We start from the raw sequence: 16,605 nt of genomic DNA on the forward strand, positions 1-16,605 counted from the left end.
CAGCATCAGTAAGACGAAACTTCTTGGGTGTCGAAGAAATTGGGCCTTTGTTTCCAAATCCCGCGTGTTTTCAGCGTTACTCTCATAATAGTTGCCACATGTTAATTTTATTATTCTACATTCCCAATTAAATACCACGTGCGAGCACTTTCAAATCCTTTATTACAAGTTATGACCAGAGTTCCGCGTGGGGTAAGTGTTCCAGCTGGCATGCCACGTCAGAGTCCTTACAAGTCTCCGTATAAAAGCTCCTCCGCTCACTTCCCATTTCCTCAAAAAATCCAAACCTTAACACCCAGAAAACAAAGAGAACTAAAAGAACTCAAAAAAAAAAAATCTCAAAAGTCAGAAGTAAATCCCCAAAGACAAACTCACTACAAATATACAGAAGCCCATGAAAAGACAGAAACTTAGCTCAGCTCCCTCATCATCGGTTCCGCCGCCGCCACCACCACAGATTCACCGTCTTTCTCCTGAACACGAACTCTCCGTCATGGTCTCCGCCCTGAGAAACGTCATAACCGGCATCACCCCCTCCTCCTCCGCCGCCTCCGTCGATATTCCATCCGGTTTGTGTTCCTTTATGACTTCCACTCCCGCCGGTCCTGTTGATAGTGGGAGCGTGTTATTTCAAACGAGTGAAGTTATGGATAAGTGCCACGTGTGCAATTTTGACGGCTGCTTGGGGTGCAATCTTTTCCCGCCAAGTCAGCAGGAAGAACAAAAGGGTACAACGACGACGACGACGACTATTAGTAAAACAAAACGAGTAAAGAAAAACTACAGGGGAGTTAGGCAAAGGCCGTGGGGAAAATGGGCGGCGGAGATTCGAGATCCGAAACGCGCAACCAGGGTCTGGCTCGGAACATTCAACACGGCGGAGGAAGCTGCTCGGGCTTACGATAAAGCAGCCATCGATTTCCGCGGACCAAGAGCTAAACTTAACTTCCCATTCCCGGCAACCTACGGCAATGACGAAGTAACAACAACAGCAGCAGCGACAACTGTAGATGTCTCCGATCAAGAAAATAGCCGATGGATGAATTTTAACACGGGAAGGGACACGGAAATGAGAGTGGGGACGGAGTTTTTGGATGGAATGGGGCAAGATGAGATTCAACATTGGATGATGATGATGACGACGGATTTTGATTGGGACAATAATTCCTCGGATTCTGCTACGACTCTGGGACTTGATTAATGAACAGTCGAAATTATTGTTTTGCTGCTTTCATTTTTTTTAACTATTTCTTGCTCGTCATTGCTTCCGTTAAAAATGGAAAGTAAAAGGCTATTTCTTGCTGTATTAGTTGCAGGAAAGGGTTCATCAATGAAGCAACTGTACAATCGTTCTTCAAATAATTCAAATGGCATATATTTCCCGTAGTTTTTGGTCTCTGTTCTTTTTTTGTTCTTCTTTGACATTCAAAATCATGTTTTGGCATTTATGATTGTGGAGATGACGCTGCAACTGCAAATTCCAGGAGCACTTGGTGGGTTCGATTTGGCTTGGAAAATACAGTCAATTTAAAAGTTCAATCCATATATGAGACTGGAACATGCATAAGCACCCAATTGAAAGTGAAATGAACTATGAAAATGACATTTCAGATAAACATTTCAATTTTAAAATAAAATAAAATTATTAAGAAGGATAAATGTAAGGTTTATTATGCATTTAAAATATAAACTATGAAATGAACGTGAAATTTTTTAAATATGTATATATATCATGGAAAAAGAGGAAAGTAATATCTCACCTGATGAAAGACAAGGCAGCAGAAAACAAAAAGGAGGTTTGGCTTGTGTCAGCTAGCCGCCAGATGGCAATTGGGACCCTCCAAGGATCATGGCTCAGGTCATACTCCTAAGAAAACGAGTACAAAGCAATGATTGGTAAGTAGACTTGACGACTTCACACCTAAAAAAAAAATAGAATTTTAACTATAATTTTTATAATAAGATAACGGTATTATTTTCCATAATAAATTTATGATTTAAAAAAATATTATTAAGTAACAAAAATCACATAGTGAAATTCAATAGCAAGAACCAAAAGTGAATTGTAAAATTTAATTTTAAAAAACAAATTTTGTAAATAATAAAAAATCAATCAATAAATATACAGTGAAATAAATATTTATTAACGAAATTTCTGATAAATTTACAATTAAACAGAATAAAAAGCAGTAAAGGTACTTAGGGTGCGTTTGGTTCACGGAATATAAGATTACCAGTGGGAATAAAAGATTACCAGGGAATAGGATTACTGGGAATGTTACATTACTATGTTTGGTTTGTTTGGCAGGAATGTAAGATTACAGTGTTTGGTTGAAGGAATAAAAGATTACTGGAATGTATATTTTACCAAATTGTCCTTGTTCTATATTTTTAACAAGTGTAATTCTAAATATTTAAATGAAAATATTTAAACAAAAATTCATCGATAATATATTACTTTATTATTTTTAATATATATACTTTTTTAATAAAATATATATAATTTTTTTATAAATTTAAAAGATAAATGTGTAGAATAAAGAGAAAATATATCATGTATTATTTTAATTAATATTAATATTAATTTTTACATAATTTATCTAAAAAATATATTAAAATTTTACATAGCTTCATGGAGATCTTTCTCAAACAGCTTTTCCAAAGTCGGTGCAAGAACACATGGTTGTGTAAGTTCTTCATGCAAATGAAGGGGAGACCTCCAAAACCGAATTTTCGATGAACACATACTAGTCTTTTCTTTCATGAATGCAGTCCGTTGTACACCATATTGATTAACTATATAATTGATGTACATACCTCAAACTTCAAGTACCCAAAAAACTATTATTTTCTGTTTTCGCCCTTGATTTTTTTAAGTTAAAATTGTAAAAATGTTCAGACATCATGTAACACTCCACCTTCGGACAATGCACATGGTCATTATATGGTTGGAAACATTTTATTCACGCCATATATGTTTGCACGTTCTTGTCTTGCAATACCGCTTTATGTGGCTATAGTTATATATTTCATCCACAGAATCTATAATATGCTGATAGACACCAATAAGAGAGATTCCCAACTGAAAATTACAGATTTTGGTATTGTCAACATCATACACAGGCTAATTCTCAATCTGGGTGAGAAAGAATTACGGTCGACATATCCGGAATTGCGGTCTAGCCGCAAGAAATCTGTAGGGTTTTTAGTAGTTGGCTAGGTAAGAACTTGAAGGCTTTTAATATGATTTGTTAGCTCCATATAGTTGAGGGTTTGTTTGATAGAACACAACATCACCGGTGTCACTCACATAATGATCCTTTTTCAAGCTTCGTACAAGGATCCCGAGCAAATAAAACGGGAAAGGTCCAGATTTCTGTGGCTCCCGGTAGTATTTCCCAAGCATCGACTTAGCTGTTTCGGTCTGCAATTCAAGTTCATGTAACATTTTTTTCAGTATGGGGAAACATGATTGATGTAGGAAAAGGAGATGGTGATATACTCACGGCTTCAATTAAATGATAACGTGGGATTTGGGGAAGAGATGATGTATAAAATGAGTTTCGATATCGTGATGGATGTTGTTGAGCCATCCGTAGTCTTAATCGAGTGTCGTAAGCTCTCCTCTCAAATAACTCCATTCATGGTTAATAAACATAGAGCAGTTCAATAACAGAGTAGAAGTTCAATAACATGATGTTCCATGGTGTAGCTGAAACAATTTCCAAACCTTCCCTCGGTACCACAGAAACTTCTCGTCGTGGCCGTGGTGGTGTAGGTAAGTTACCAAGTCGAGCCACATGAAGAATATCTGCAATTTATACCAAATTCGAGAGATATAATACAGAAAAACAAATACTTTGAAGAAATATGTGCTTCAAGGGACTGAAACATACCCAGTAAGGAATCCCGTAGAGCTTAAGCAACTGAGTTGGCCCCATTGCAAAAGATAAATACACAAGCAAACCAATCGTTGCTGCCCAACAGGCAATGGAGGTGATTATATATGTTCTTTCATTTGGACCGAACAAATCGCTCCCTGAATCGAAATGTGAACCACTTTTCCCAGGACTTCGACTCCACTATAAATGAATCGATATCAACGCAAATCACAGGCTCATAAACAAGAATTCAACAGACGAAACCATCGACGGCTTACCATATAGATTGGATAAGCAAGCATGGGAAAAGGCAAGGTGAACCTCAGTAATCTAGTTGCATTATCCAAACTCTTGTAAATTTTCTCAAACAACTGCAAAAAGGAAGAGTAAATCATAATCACTCGAAATGAAAATCACACTTGTTTACTCCATCGCAGAAGATCGAAGACGTTACCGGATGCCACGTGTTGTCGTTTTCAACATGTCCATGATTTTGATTATGTGTTCTATGGCTGATTCTCCTGCAAATTGATATATATAGTCAAAATTGTCATCAGGTTCATTCATATGGGACCAGATTAAGAGTATTCAAGGCACTAATGACTAACCATCCATGGTATGGGGCAAGAAGAATGAAGAGGATGACCAGCAACACTGTTCAATACCGTGTTGTTGGAGAAACTACCATGTCCACTGAAAAGAGGAAAAACAACAAAACCAAAAACACATAAATCAATGTCCAAATTGAAGAAAAAAAATCAAAAACATCAATGTCGGCCAGGTTGAAAGGAGGCGGTGCAGCAGGATCAAATCCCCCATCATCTTCTTCTTCTTCTTCAACCCCATTAATGGTCTCAACAACCTCCAAAGGAGCACTCACATTCAAAAAACCCACAAAGCTCCTTTTTCTACACCAAGTGGAGACCTTGAATGGAGAAGAACCAGGTAAAGTTATGACCTTTAGGCCATTGTTGTTGGTGTTTGAAGGAATTGAAGGTATGGGTTTTGAATAGAATCTGATTATAGGGAAGGGTCTTAAGCCGCATTCTGACAAAACCCAACTGGCCATTGCTTGCTGCGAGTCCTCAAAGATTGTGAGGGCTAATGCCAAAAAGTTTCAGCCTTTAAAAAGGGCATCTGATAAGAACAGAGAGATATACATGGAAAGAAATAAAGCAGACAACGAACAATGTGGTCTTTGAAATCAGAAGAGGGATTGAACTCTATGAACTTTTGTCGCCAATTCGAAGAAGATGACTATTTTCCTTCACAACAGCAAGCTAACTGGGAGAAGAATATAAGAAAGGGTATTTTAGCCCTTAAGCACGGGAATAAAAGAATACCTAAGTTAGCTGTGGGAATAATATTCCCAGTAAAACAGATCCAAAAAATACTGTTGGTATTGAGATATTACCATCACTTGGGAATGTAATCCCATCCAAACCTGGGTATCTTAACCCAGGAAATAAATATTCCCTCAGGAATGCAAAAATCCATGATCCAAACGCCCCCTTATTGTAATAAAATATAAAAGTATTATTGATATACAATGAAGTTCTTTTTCGAACAATAAAAGTTAATTTAATGTTTTTAAAAATAATAATAAAGGACATGTGTTGGTATGAAATCATCACATTCAGCATGTGTTCAATTGAATTCATAACATGCTAAGAAAATGGTTGCCATTATAAAAAGAGAGAAGGGTGATTGAGGGATTGGGTTTTATTTATAATAAAGGTCCTTGAATAATTTGTGTGTGGGAGTGGGGTCTTATCATGTCTGCTACATATTGTTTGATTCTACTTATTTATTAATTATTGCATTGAACTCGCTTCATTGTTATGTTGAAAGTTGTGGCCAAGCGCGTCTGGTCAACTCGTATATTCGAATTGCATTAGGATGATTAAGCTTAATTTGCCCAATATATTTTAGTTTTGAGGCTACACGACCTTCTTATGTTTGGTGAAGCAGTATTTTTACTGCTCTCCAACTCCAAGAGTTTCTAATCAGATTCCACTGGCGTGTTGACATGAATACTCGCATTCTCATGCTACGTACCTATTCATCTCACTTGTCTCTATGACGACAACGCTATACAACCCCTGCTTTGTGGTCTGTGGAGACTCATGGTAGACCATGTTCCACACTGAAAGTAGGGGCGAAGCTTATTGAGGTACGCCCCTATTAAAATTTGTATATTCAATATAATTTTAGTCAAATTATATTTTGGTTTATGTAAAAATAAATATTTAAATTAAAAATATAAGAATTTATTAAATATTTAATTAAGTAGGTAACATACTAAAGAAGGATAACCTATGTTCTCAAAATTTTTAGTCTAATAACAATTTAGTTCAATGAAAGTTTAAATATTACATAAATTAAGTGTTATCTTGTGAATTTTGAGTTTATATATATATATATATATATATATATATATATATATATGATGAATACAAGATAATATATGTACAAAGACTTTTAGCTATTTGACAATGAATGCTCATACCCCCATATACACAGCGCTCGAACTGGAGACCTTAAGGATAAAAGTATGTGTTATCTGCTGATGATGCGCACATGATTTTAAATTATTGCCTGATACCTCCAGTGGCATCGGACAGGTTGATTTGGAGTGGCCATTTCAATGGGTCATACTCCGTTCGATCCGGTTACACATGGCTTCAGTGCCGGCAGAATCTATCTCGCCTTCCACACTTCCACAGGTTGGTTTATTTGGGTGGCGGGCTGCGCATGAGGCGCTCCCCGTGGTTCGACGATTGTCTCTGGCCGAGATTTCTGATGGCCATTGTATTTTGTGTGGTTCGGCCAATGAGATTGCTTCTCATGCCCTGCGAGACTGTCCTTCGGTGCAATCAGGTTTCTTTCAACCAGGTTTTCAATGACTGGTGCTCCGACGTCCTTCTCTTCTATTGGTGCTTGGTTAGAACATCTCATGGGGTGCATGTCTGTTCATCGATTTGCGGCTTTTTTTGGTTCTCCTGTGTAAGCTCTAGCATGGACGAAATGATTTCTATCATGAGTCCCAACTTCTATCCGGCCGGTAGCTTATTGCATCCGGTGAAGCCCTTCAGTCGGCTTACCTTGCCGCTATGTCTTCTTCCTCATCAACATCTTTTTCTTAGAGTCGTTGGACAAAAACTCCCCATGGCACTATTAAAATAAATGTTGATGGGGCGTGTCCGAGATTCCTTAGTTATCCAGATGTTGGGATTATTGCACGCTATAGCAAGGGCTCCGTGGTGACTGGTCGTGCTCTTCCTGTTTTTGGTTATCGAGATCATGCTCTCCTCCAAGCCACTGTTATTTGTCATGGGGTATGGCTATTGAGATAGAATTCCCAAGTGCTATAGTCGAGAGTGATTCCTTCAATGTTGTTCTACAGTTGGTGGTCTCCTTGATGCTCACCTCTGACTCTGAGTTACAGTTCATTCTGTTCGCTGCGAATCCAATGGCGCGGCTCATGCATTAGTTACATATGCTTCTAATACTGTTACACCTTTGTATTTTGATACTGTTGTTCCTGTATGTCTTTCTATTATTGTTGCTACTCATGCTAATTTCAATTAATGAAGGCATGGTTTACATTTAAAAAAACGCTTAACTTGAAGATCAAATGACCGAATCATTCTGAAAGGCGAAAAAGCATGGCTAGTGGAAAATGAAATAGAACCGCATGAACTTGGGAGAGAAGAAAACAGGGTGTTATTTGAGTTGAAGGATGAGAAAGACTAACATTGTTGTCTTATGCTTAAAGATCTGGGCATGACCTCTGTTTCTGGTGATAGGAGCACTATAATATCAGTTTTCCACCGCTCTTAGGGAATGTAAGATTACAAGTAGGAATAAAAGATTACCACGAAATATGATTACTGAGAATGTTGTATTTTGTATTTGGTTGGTTTAACAGGAATGTAAGATTACCTTGTTTGGTTAAAGGAATAAAAGATTATTGAAATATATATTTGACAAAATTGTTCTTATTATATATTTGTATAATATTACAAATTGTAAAATATTTATATATTTTCTTTAAAAAATTAAATTCATAATATTTATATATTTTTTTACAAAATTAAAAATATAAAAAAGGTTTAATGAAAGGGTAAAATTTTTTTAACCACTAAACTTCATATAAAATTTTAATTATAGACTTTTTTTGTAAATCTAAAATAATTTAAGGATAAATTTATAATTTAGCATTCGTAGAGTTTTTATTATTCAATGACAGAAGAATAATATTTTTGAAAAAAAATACAAATTTAAGGGCATTTTAGTCTAAAACGCTGATAATGTTACAATACCTAATGGAAAGGAGGTAATGACATTCCCGGTAATATACCCAAAAAAATCTACTATTAGTAATAAAACATTACGGGGAATGAGATTCCCGACTAACCAAATATGAAAATGTGGAATTCTCATCCCATGATAATCCCACCATCCTTGAACCAAACACCCTTTAAAATGTTTGAAATCAAATTTGGGGTCTCCTTTTGTTTAAGATTAAAAAAAAATAAAACAGCTGAAATTTATGTTCTTTGAACTGGAAGAAACTGACAAGGTTGATTTGAAGATAAAAAGGTGGGCCAGTCAAATCCTCTATGGAAAGTTCATATCCAAATCTGCAGATAGCAGTGAGAGCTCTGCGAACATCTCCACGTTCTTTGTTGTTCATCAATCTCCAATCCCAATTTTTCCTTTTCTCCCTTTCATATTTTACTCTTTCAATTCTTACTCGAATGTTATCTCCAAACCCTAGCCTTTTCCACGCGAAGCCCTCCCCACTCCTCCCTGTCCTTCCACGAACCTCCATCCGCTGCTTCGCCTCCGCCGGCGGCATTCCTGCCGGCCCTACACCCCGCAAGCGGTTCCATTTCCCGGCCACCACGTTGACTCCCGACATTTACGGAGGAGGTGGTGTAAGAATTGGACAAGACAACTTCGAAGGTCCATCTGGGAGTAGCATCAAGGTTAAAAAATGGTCGAGGAATCGGGAGAATTATTTGACTAATGACGATGAACCTCTTCCCCTTCCCATGACGTACCCTGATTCTTCCCCTGTTACCCCTGAAGAAATCGATAAGCGACTCCAATGTGACCCCGAAATCGAGGTTTGTTTGTTTTAATGTTTATAATCCAATTCAAGAGTTAAGCGTTACCTTTCAGAGATTAGAATTGGTTCATCTTTGATGTGTTTTGTTTGTAGGATTGTAAGGAAGTGGTTTACGAATGGACTGGGGAGTGCAGGAGTTGCCAAGGGACTGGACTTGTTAGCTACTATAATAAAAGAGGGAAAGAGATCATTTGCAAATGTATACCTTGCCTTGGAATTGGTAATTTCTTCTTCTTGTTTGTACCCATATTGTTGATGTCAAATTGCAATTTGGAAGAGTGTCTTCCTATCTGCCTTCTCCTATGACTGCAATAATGCATGCATATTGTTGCTCAGACTCGAGTGTCAGTTAGGCGTAATGGTCAAAATTTCCTCCCTAAATTTTCTTGTATTTGGAGGTTCTTTGAGGATCATATTCCAACGCCCATATCTGGATATGTGTTTAGTGTGGATACTTCAAGAAAAATGACGAGTCGAGCGCATATATTGTAATTATGTTGTAACTCGATTAACACACTAGGAAGCATAGTTAAACATGTAAAGAGTAACCAAATCTATTCAAAGTTTATATTGATTAAAAGAATATATGTAGATTCATCATGGTTTAGACTTAACAATGCGTTACCACTTAAGCTTAGTCAAATACTGTGTAGAAATTTAAATGTGTACCCAGGAACCATTTTTTGTGTTCTTTTTTTCCCCCTTCTTCAGATTCCTTATTTTTATGCATTGGTTGTGAAAATGAAGCTGTGTTGAGATGCTTTTTGAGAAATTTAATAACATGCTTCTGTTTGCTGAGATTTTGATGCTGTTTTAATCTTGTATTTAATAATTAAGGAGTAAAGCTAACCACTTTTACATATGTTTTTTCTATGATAGATTAGACTACTGAAAATATGGCAGCCATTGACTAACTCGTGTTATGATTTTTTTTTTTTTTTTTTTACTTTGGTCCTGTATGTAGACACCGCACAAAGGCGATGAATATGTCAATATGACAAGTGATGAGTCATTCTCTTGGATTGTTTGACGATTAAAGGAACTAGTGTTTGGCATTTGTTCCATATAGCGACCCCGAAGTCACATTCATCATTCTTTGCAGGTTACGTGCAGAAGATAACAGCTCGGAAGGATATTGAAGTGATGGTGGAAGTGGATAATGGAAAGCCACCTTGAACTTGGAAAGAGTCTTTTTTCCTTCTTTTTGTCTGGAATAATTTGTTAACACCTTTCCAGAGTTGTATTTTTCTAACACCTTTCTTCAACATGTCATGTAGAGTATATTCCTTGCATGTGTAGAGGGTGAAAGAGAGCCTCTTTGAGGGAAAATGGAAAAAATGAAAAGAAAAAGTCGAGATTTGTCTGATTGAGACTTACAAGAGGGAAAAAGAATAACTTGTAACTTTATTAAAGAATGTTTTCATATGTTTGTCTGCCTTAAGCCACATCTCTGTTCTAATCCTCTACTTTTGCCGCTTTAGAATCGTTTCTTCATTGGTGGCCTACAAGCTGATAAAGCATGAAACAGTAGCCTTTGCAATTTATCTCTTGCTTTAGAATTAGAATAACTTAGTCTCATCTGCCATGTACCTATAAATTTGTAAGGCACCCGAGTTGCGAAAATAGAACATTGAAACTTGAAACCTGCATCGACTTGCACCGTTTTTGTTTCTTGCGATCTCCAGGGCGACAATACCATAAGATATGTCGAATGTCAGTTTTCTTGAATTCCAATACAAGCTTTTGAAAAACAATTTCTTGTGCAAACCGTCACGCTTGTTTTCCATAGACAGGCAAAACTCTGGGTTGTCGACTGCTTTCCAACCTGACTTAGATAAGCTGAGGAAAGTTTTTGATAAGTTCGATTCCAACAAAGATGGGAAGATTTCTCAGATGGAGTACAAGGCCATGTTGAGGGCTCTAGGGCAAGGAAATATGGCTCAAGATGTACCCAGGATCTTTTGGGTGGCCGATTTTGATGGAGATGGGTTTATCAGTTTCAAGGATTTTGTGGAAGTGCACAAGAAGAGCGGCGGGGTAACAACGATGGACATACAGAATGCTTTCCGCACATTCGATCTCAACTGTGTTGGCAAAATAAGTGCAGAGGAAGTGATGGAGATGTTAAGGAGGGTTGGGGAGAATTGTAGCTTGGAGGAGTGCAAGAAAATGGTGAGAGCAGTGGATTCCAATGGCGATGGAATGGTTGACATGGATGAATTCATGACCATGAAGCTTGAGTAAACGGGGAATTTCATTTCAGTTTGGATCCAACAGTTTCTTCCCTTAATATATGCTATTGTAGCTTTGATTTCTCTGTTTAGAAGAAAGTCTGTATATTTCAAAGAACAAAACAGTTGGATGATAAACACAGTAGTGATGCTGCCATTTCCTTTGCATAGTTGCAATGCAACAGGTTGCGCATATTTCATTTCTTTCCCCTTTTTTGTTGGCTTTGAGTTACTAATAAATTCACTAGCCTTAAAATATGAAGGAACTGCATGTCAACTGTGCTATGGCATTTGAATTCACACATTCAGTTCTTGAAAACGGTCAAAAACCGAAACAGATAAAGATGCCAAGCCGACCAACAGATTGCCATCAAATTTATCTAAAACATGAATGATATCGGGACCAATAAATATATTCACTGTTGCAACATATTTTCATGCTGGACTATTATGCTTCTGAACCCTGGAAATTTACTGTGAAGCCAAAGCTAAATGTCATATCTCCAATGAACTAGTCACCACTTCTTCAATGTTTCTACACTCGACTCCTAAATATATCGGAACACAAGAAAACAGAATCTGGTAGGTTTTATTCTGCAAAAAGGGATATGTAGAATAGCAGACACTAAAGACAATAAAATATTACTAATTAAGCATCAGAACAAGCGGAAAAGTATACATATCTCCTAATAATGAACCGTTTACTTGAAAACACAAGCAACGAGTCAACAATGGTTCTGTTCGCAGCAATGCATATTCCCTAAATTCTGGAACTTTACATATCAAAATCTAAATAGAAAGAATTCACAAAACTGATCGCGAGGCCTTTTACCAGTAATCACCACAAGAATATAAGCTATCCTTGAAATGATGGAAGCGGTTGATCTCTCTAATAACCCATCCTTGCAATGATGCAAGACCTTTTACCAGTAATCATCACAAGAATAAATGCTATCGTTGGAAGCTTTGATCTCTCAAATAAGCAATCCCTGCAATGATGCAAGGCCTTTTACCAGTAATCACCACAAGAACATAAGCCATCGTTGAAATGATGGAAGCGCTTGTTGTCTCTAATAATCAATTCCCCCCCAACAATCCTAGATATGATCTTGATGGCATTGTGACAGTCACCGCATACACGAAGGTTCTTAATGATCCTAAGAGTTTGCCTAGCTGGGGTACTGATCAGACCAAATGCAATTGCCAATCGCTCACTGTGGTACAACAGTGCTTGTTCTTTAGCTTCTTGGTCAATGTCATGAACATACTGTAACACCCCAAACCGATGCGGGTAGCCCGATCCGATTCGGGAAGTCACATTAGGGTCACCGGAGCGACCCACCGTAAAAATAACGGAAATTTTAAAACTTTTTATCAGAACATGTAAACTTATAAAATCATTTATCACTATTTAAAAATAAAACAGATTTCCAAACTCGTATATAAATCAAAATACAATTACATGCCCCCTAATCACAAATACCATACTCTGCAACCACGCCGGAAGAACTCCCTTACTGAAGTCGATAGATGCACTGGTACAATTGTTTTAACCTGAAAAGGTGAGTAATAGAGTGAGCTTTGGAAAGCTCAGTAATACAGAACTACCAGATGATGCTACATGACATGTAGATAAATAGAAAGCCATATAATTTCCTTATTGAATCATATGTATACCAGCTTGTAGAATAATTTGGGGTTCCCTTAGAAGTTCATCGAGTAGAAGCCATGAATCTCAGTTCATAAGAAACCTTTCAAAGTATGACATTTTCAGGAGATCGAATAGGATGTCTAGTGTGTTCCAACAGTATAATAAAATCATAATAGGTACAAATCATAGTCCAGTAAATATCACAATTTCGTAAAAGAGTTTAACTTTTGAAAATCATAGTTTAAACCCTTTTTTTTTGGTACACCATCAGTAGTTGCCAAAATTATTTTCCATATAGCTTACTTTATGCACATAGCAAAAAGAAAGCCGACTTAAGGATAGGCTCTGAAGCTTGTATCCTTAAGCCCAAGTCAATAAGTCCATATAGCTTACCCTAAGCACACAGCAAAGGAAAGCCGACCTAATGAAACATCTTGGGGCCCTCAAGAGTCACATTAGGCCCAGTTAGCTTGATCAGAGCTATTCCATCGTAATTCAATTCCAAAATTCAATTGCACCGTGACATAAATTCCATAAATCCAAAAACATGGTAATCATATACCATTTCAAAACAAAAATTAGATAGCAGCCATATTCCATAAATTGTCACATTAAATTGGTGCATCCATAAAACAATAACCAATGAATTCGGTGTACCACGTATTAAAACCAATAAAATAGTTCAATAATAAGTAGGGAACACACTAGAGAATCCCAGTATTTCCAGAGGCCATTGTAGTTATCATTTTGGATAACATGAAACTTATGAAATTTGATCGAATTCCTGGAACAAGGTCCTATTGAGGAGAATCGATTACTAACCGATCTAGCCAGACATTTAATGTTGATACATTAGAATCCCACTATATTTTCGTGTGCTTTAGGAAAACGTTCAGGAACCTTTATACATAATAATTCTAAATTCAGATTTACTGCGAGTGATTCCATTACCCAAACAATCAGGGGTATTCAGGAATATACTTTAAATTCATAGGATTTCAGCCCAATTGAACCAAATGAGATATTCAGAATCTTTTCCATCTGCGTTACTTGTTTTTTTTTTTTTTTCAAACATGACCGAAGTGATTTTAGATGAAATATAGAATCGAAGATTCAAGTCATTTACAATCTACGACTATCGATCATATTATCAAACAACTCGAGTTACACAAGTCTCAAACTGATGCATGTCAACAAGTCAATTCATTATCCTTCCAGTGTATTCACTCTTTAATACCATAGTGCAGATCCATAGATCATCCCCATAATCATCACTGAATAAATCTTCCAACGGTCTTTATTTCATTTCCACGTTTCAACAATATCAGGAAATACTGACGTACTTGATCCATGGCTCATAACCCATAATGACAATTCATCATGTAAGTTCAACAGTGTTTCCAAACTCATCAAATCACCTATTTAATCCTTACTCATTGATGTTACTTAGTTCGTTTGGTAAGCAAGTCTATCTCGATTTCTTTAAAGTTTTCCAGAATAATTCAGACGTTTCTGAATTTCAAATACACGTTGTACTACATTTCATTTCAATTTATTCATATAATAAAGTCATTCTGGTATTCGTGGTTGATTTGACTAACGACTACTCACTTATTAGTACTGTATGCGCTCTAGAGTTGAGCTGCGCCAAGTACTTCCAGAATTATCATCGATCCAAATTTGAGCTGATGAACAAACATTCAAGTGATACTTATATCATTCAGGTAATGATATAGTACTAACGTTGGTTAATCACTTAAGTTGCGTTTCACAACTTTTACTGGTAGCACAACATCCATGTTTATTTGGATTTCTTAATTAATCCAAGACATTTACTTATTCTAGGTCATAAGGGCATTTTGGTCATTTTGGTGCTTAACATTTTTTTTCTATTCATTTCAAAGCTTGAGTATATCCATTCATTCCTGAGCTTGGTGACATTCTTGAGTTATTTCCATTCCAGGGGTAATTTGGTCATTTTATAATTCTAGAATATTTCAATCATTTCCTTCCATCCGGTCTTATTATTTAATTCAATCTTATCATTTACTTCAGTCCTTTCGAACAATTCTGTCAGCAGAATACCTCCAATAAATTACTCTTCAAGTATTTACCCCTTATTCGAATATTTTCGGGTCAAGTGTCTTCTCAGATTTTACAAACGGAATATTATAAATTTTTCTGTACAAAGACAGGATCTTAACAATTAAATTCGTACTTAATCGAGTTAAGTACAAATCCTCAAAGTACTCTCTCATTCAGGGTCAATTCAGACTATTTTATCTCTCAAGGGCATTTTCGTAATTTCTTAACCAAATAATTTCAATATTAGCACTTAACGAAAATAATTATAATTTAGAGATCCTATGATCAATTGCTTTCCCGAACATTCTTTGATTTTGAAATGATTCCTTCACAAACTCTCATAGGATTAAAACCGGTTATCCATAATTTCCAAATAAAACTAACATTTCTTATGCACATCAGTAGTTATATCGGATCAATATGTCTTTTCAGAGTTATTAACCAACTTCCAGGGGCAATTCTTATCATTTTCCAACATAAGGGTAATTTCGTAATTTTACCATATCGGAGTATTCTCATAATTTTTCATCCAAGTATCCTTAACATTTAACCCTTGATGATATAAAATATAAGTTACAAATCCAGAGCTGATTTCTTTATCACCAATCACAAACTTGTAATTTAATTCTAACAATTATCAATCTCTTATCTTAGTCATTCGATCCGTATTCAGTTACAGAATTTCTACCACATTCATATCGAGTGAATAAATTATTCAACTCCACAAAAGTGACCAACATTATCTTATTCATGCATTTACCAATATCAACATGTTCCATAAAGCATAAAGAGGTAGTAAAGTATTACCTCGATTTCCGTGTAATACTGATCGACCATAAAAATTCCATTCGAACGCCTTTGATCTTCAATTCAACTTCCAATAATTCCTCAGATACATATCAGCATAAATTATATCAGAAACGGAGCTTAATTACGATAAACGGATCGAATCGGGTGATAAATCAGTGAAAGACGGCTTACCGGGTTTGAATTTGGCGAAACGGACTTCGGATTCGGATTCAGGACGTCGAAAGCATAAAATATGACTTTTCGGAAATTTGGAATTTTTGGTCAAAATCAAAGTCAACGGGTTTGACTGACAATTACGAGGTCTTCGGGTTCGAATTTCGAAAAACGGACAGCGGAATCGGATTTGGAACGTCGAAAAATGTCAGGATAGGTATACTCGGTCGAAGTCAAAGGTCGTTTAATGCCCGATCAAAGCCGGTCAAAGTTTTGGTCAACAGTGGTCAACTCCGGTCAATGGTCAACGGGTCAACGGTCAACGGTCGGGTCAACGGGTCGGGTCGGGTCAATGGGTCAGGTAAACGGGTCGGGTCGGGTCAACGGGTCGGGTCGGGTTGTGACCGGTCAAACCGGTCAAAACAGTTCCAAAACCGGTCAAACCGGTCACTTTTTCCTTCCCCACGCGCAGTGGCGGCGCGTGGGGGCGCGTGAACAGTGATAAAATCCCGGAAAAATTTCTAAAAATTATTTTGAGCGATTTCGAGATACTTACAAAGCTCGGTTCACAATTTTGAACGGCGGAGAGCTCGATTTCAACAAATCGGGAAGTTTGACCGGTTCACCTCCCAACGCGCCGCCGCCGCCGGAGAAAAA

General features: G+C 36.9%; 3 protein-coding genes, 1 long non-coding RNA gene and 1 pseudogene across 4 annotated transcripts in view; 3 read left to right on the forward strand and 2 right to left on the reverse strand.

The window, feature by feature from the left end:
- Positions 1-13,475, reverse strand: part of LOC120134523 — a 16,508-nt gene extending 3,033 nt beyond the window's left edge. The window contains exons 1-2 of the long non-coding RNA XR_005517175.1: positions 13,463-13,475; positions 6,361-6,366 (exon numbers count right to left, since the gene is read on the reverse strand). This is a non-coding gene — a long non-coding RNA (uncharacterized LOC120134523). The remainder of the gene's footprint in view (positions 1-6,360; positions 6,367-13,462) is intronic.
- LOC120134515 (ethylene-responsive transcription factor ERF109-like) lies at positions 364-1,384 on the forward strand. The gene has a single exon (XM_039150944.1). The coding sequence runs from the start codon at positions 395-397 to the stop codon at positions 1,199-1,201; it is 807 nt and encodes a 268-aa protein (XP_039006875.1). The 5' UTR covers positions 364-394; the 3' UTR covers positions 1,202-1,384.
- Positions 3,057-5,009, reverse strand: LOC120134511 (annotated as a pseudogene).
- On the forward strand, positions 8,606-10,459 carry LOC120134517 (protein disulfide-isomerase SCO2-like). Its single transcript, XM_039150947.1, has 3 exons — positions 8,606-9,016; positions 9,112-9,238; positions 10,121-10,459. Exons 1-3 carry the CDS (start codon positions 8,645-8,647, stop codon positions 10,192-10,194), a joined length of 573 nt encoding a protein of 190 aa, XP_039006878.1. The 5' UTR covers positions 8,606-8,644; the 3' UTR covers positions 10,195-10,459.
- On the forward strand, positions 10,620-11,277 carry LOC120134518 (calmodulin-like protein 30). The gene has a single exon (XM_039150948.1). It carries the CDS (start codon positions 10,723-10,725, stop codon positions 11,260-11,262), a length of 540 nt encoding a protein of 179 aa, XP_039006879.1. The 5' UTR covers positions 10,620-10,722; the 3' UTR covers positions 11,263-11,277.
- Positions 13,476-16,605: the final 3,130 nt, after the last annotated feature.

This window comes from Hibiscus syriacus, unplaced genomic scaffold, assembly GCF_006381635.1.
Source record: "Hibiscus syriacus cultivar Baekdansim isolate YM2019G1 unplaced genomic scaffold, ASM638163v2 tig00110597_pilon, whole genome shotgun sequence".
Taxonomy (NCBI): Eukaryota; Viridiplantae; Streptophyta; class Magnoliopsida; order Malvales; family Malvaceae; genus Hibiscus; species Hibiscus syriacus.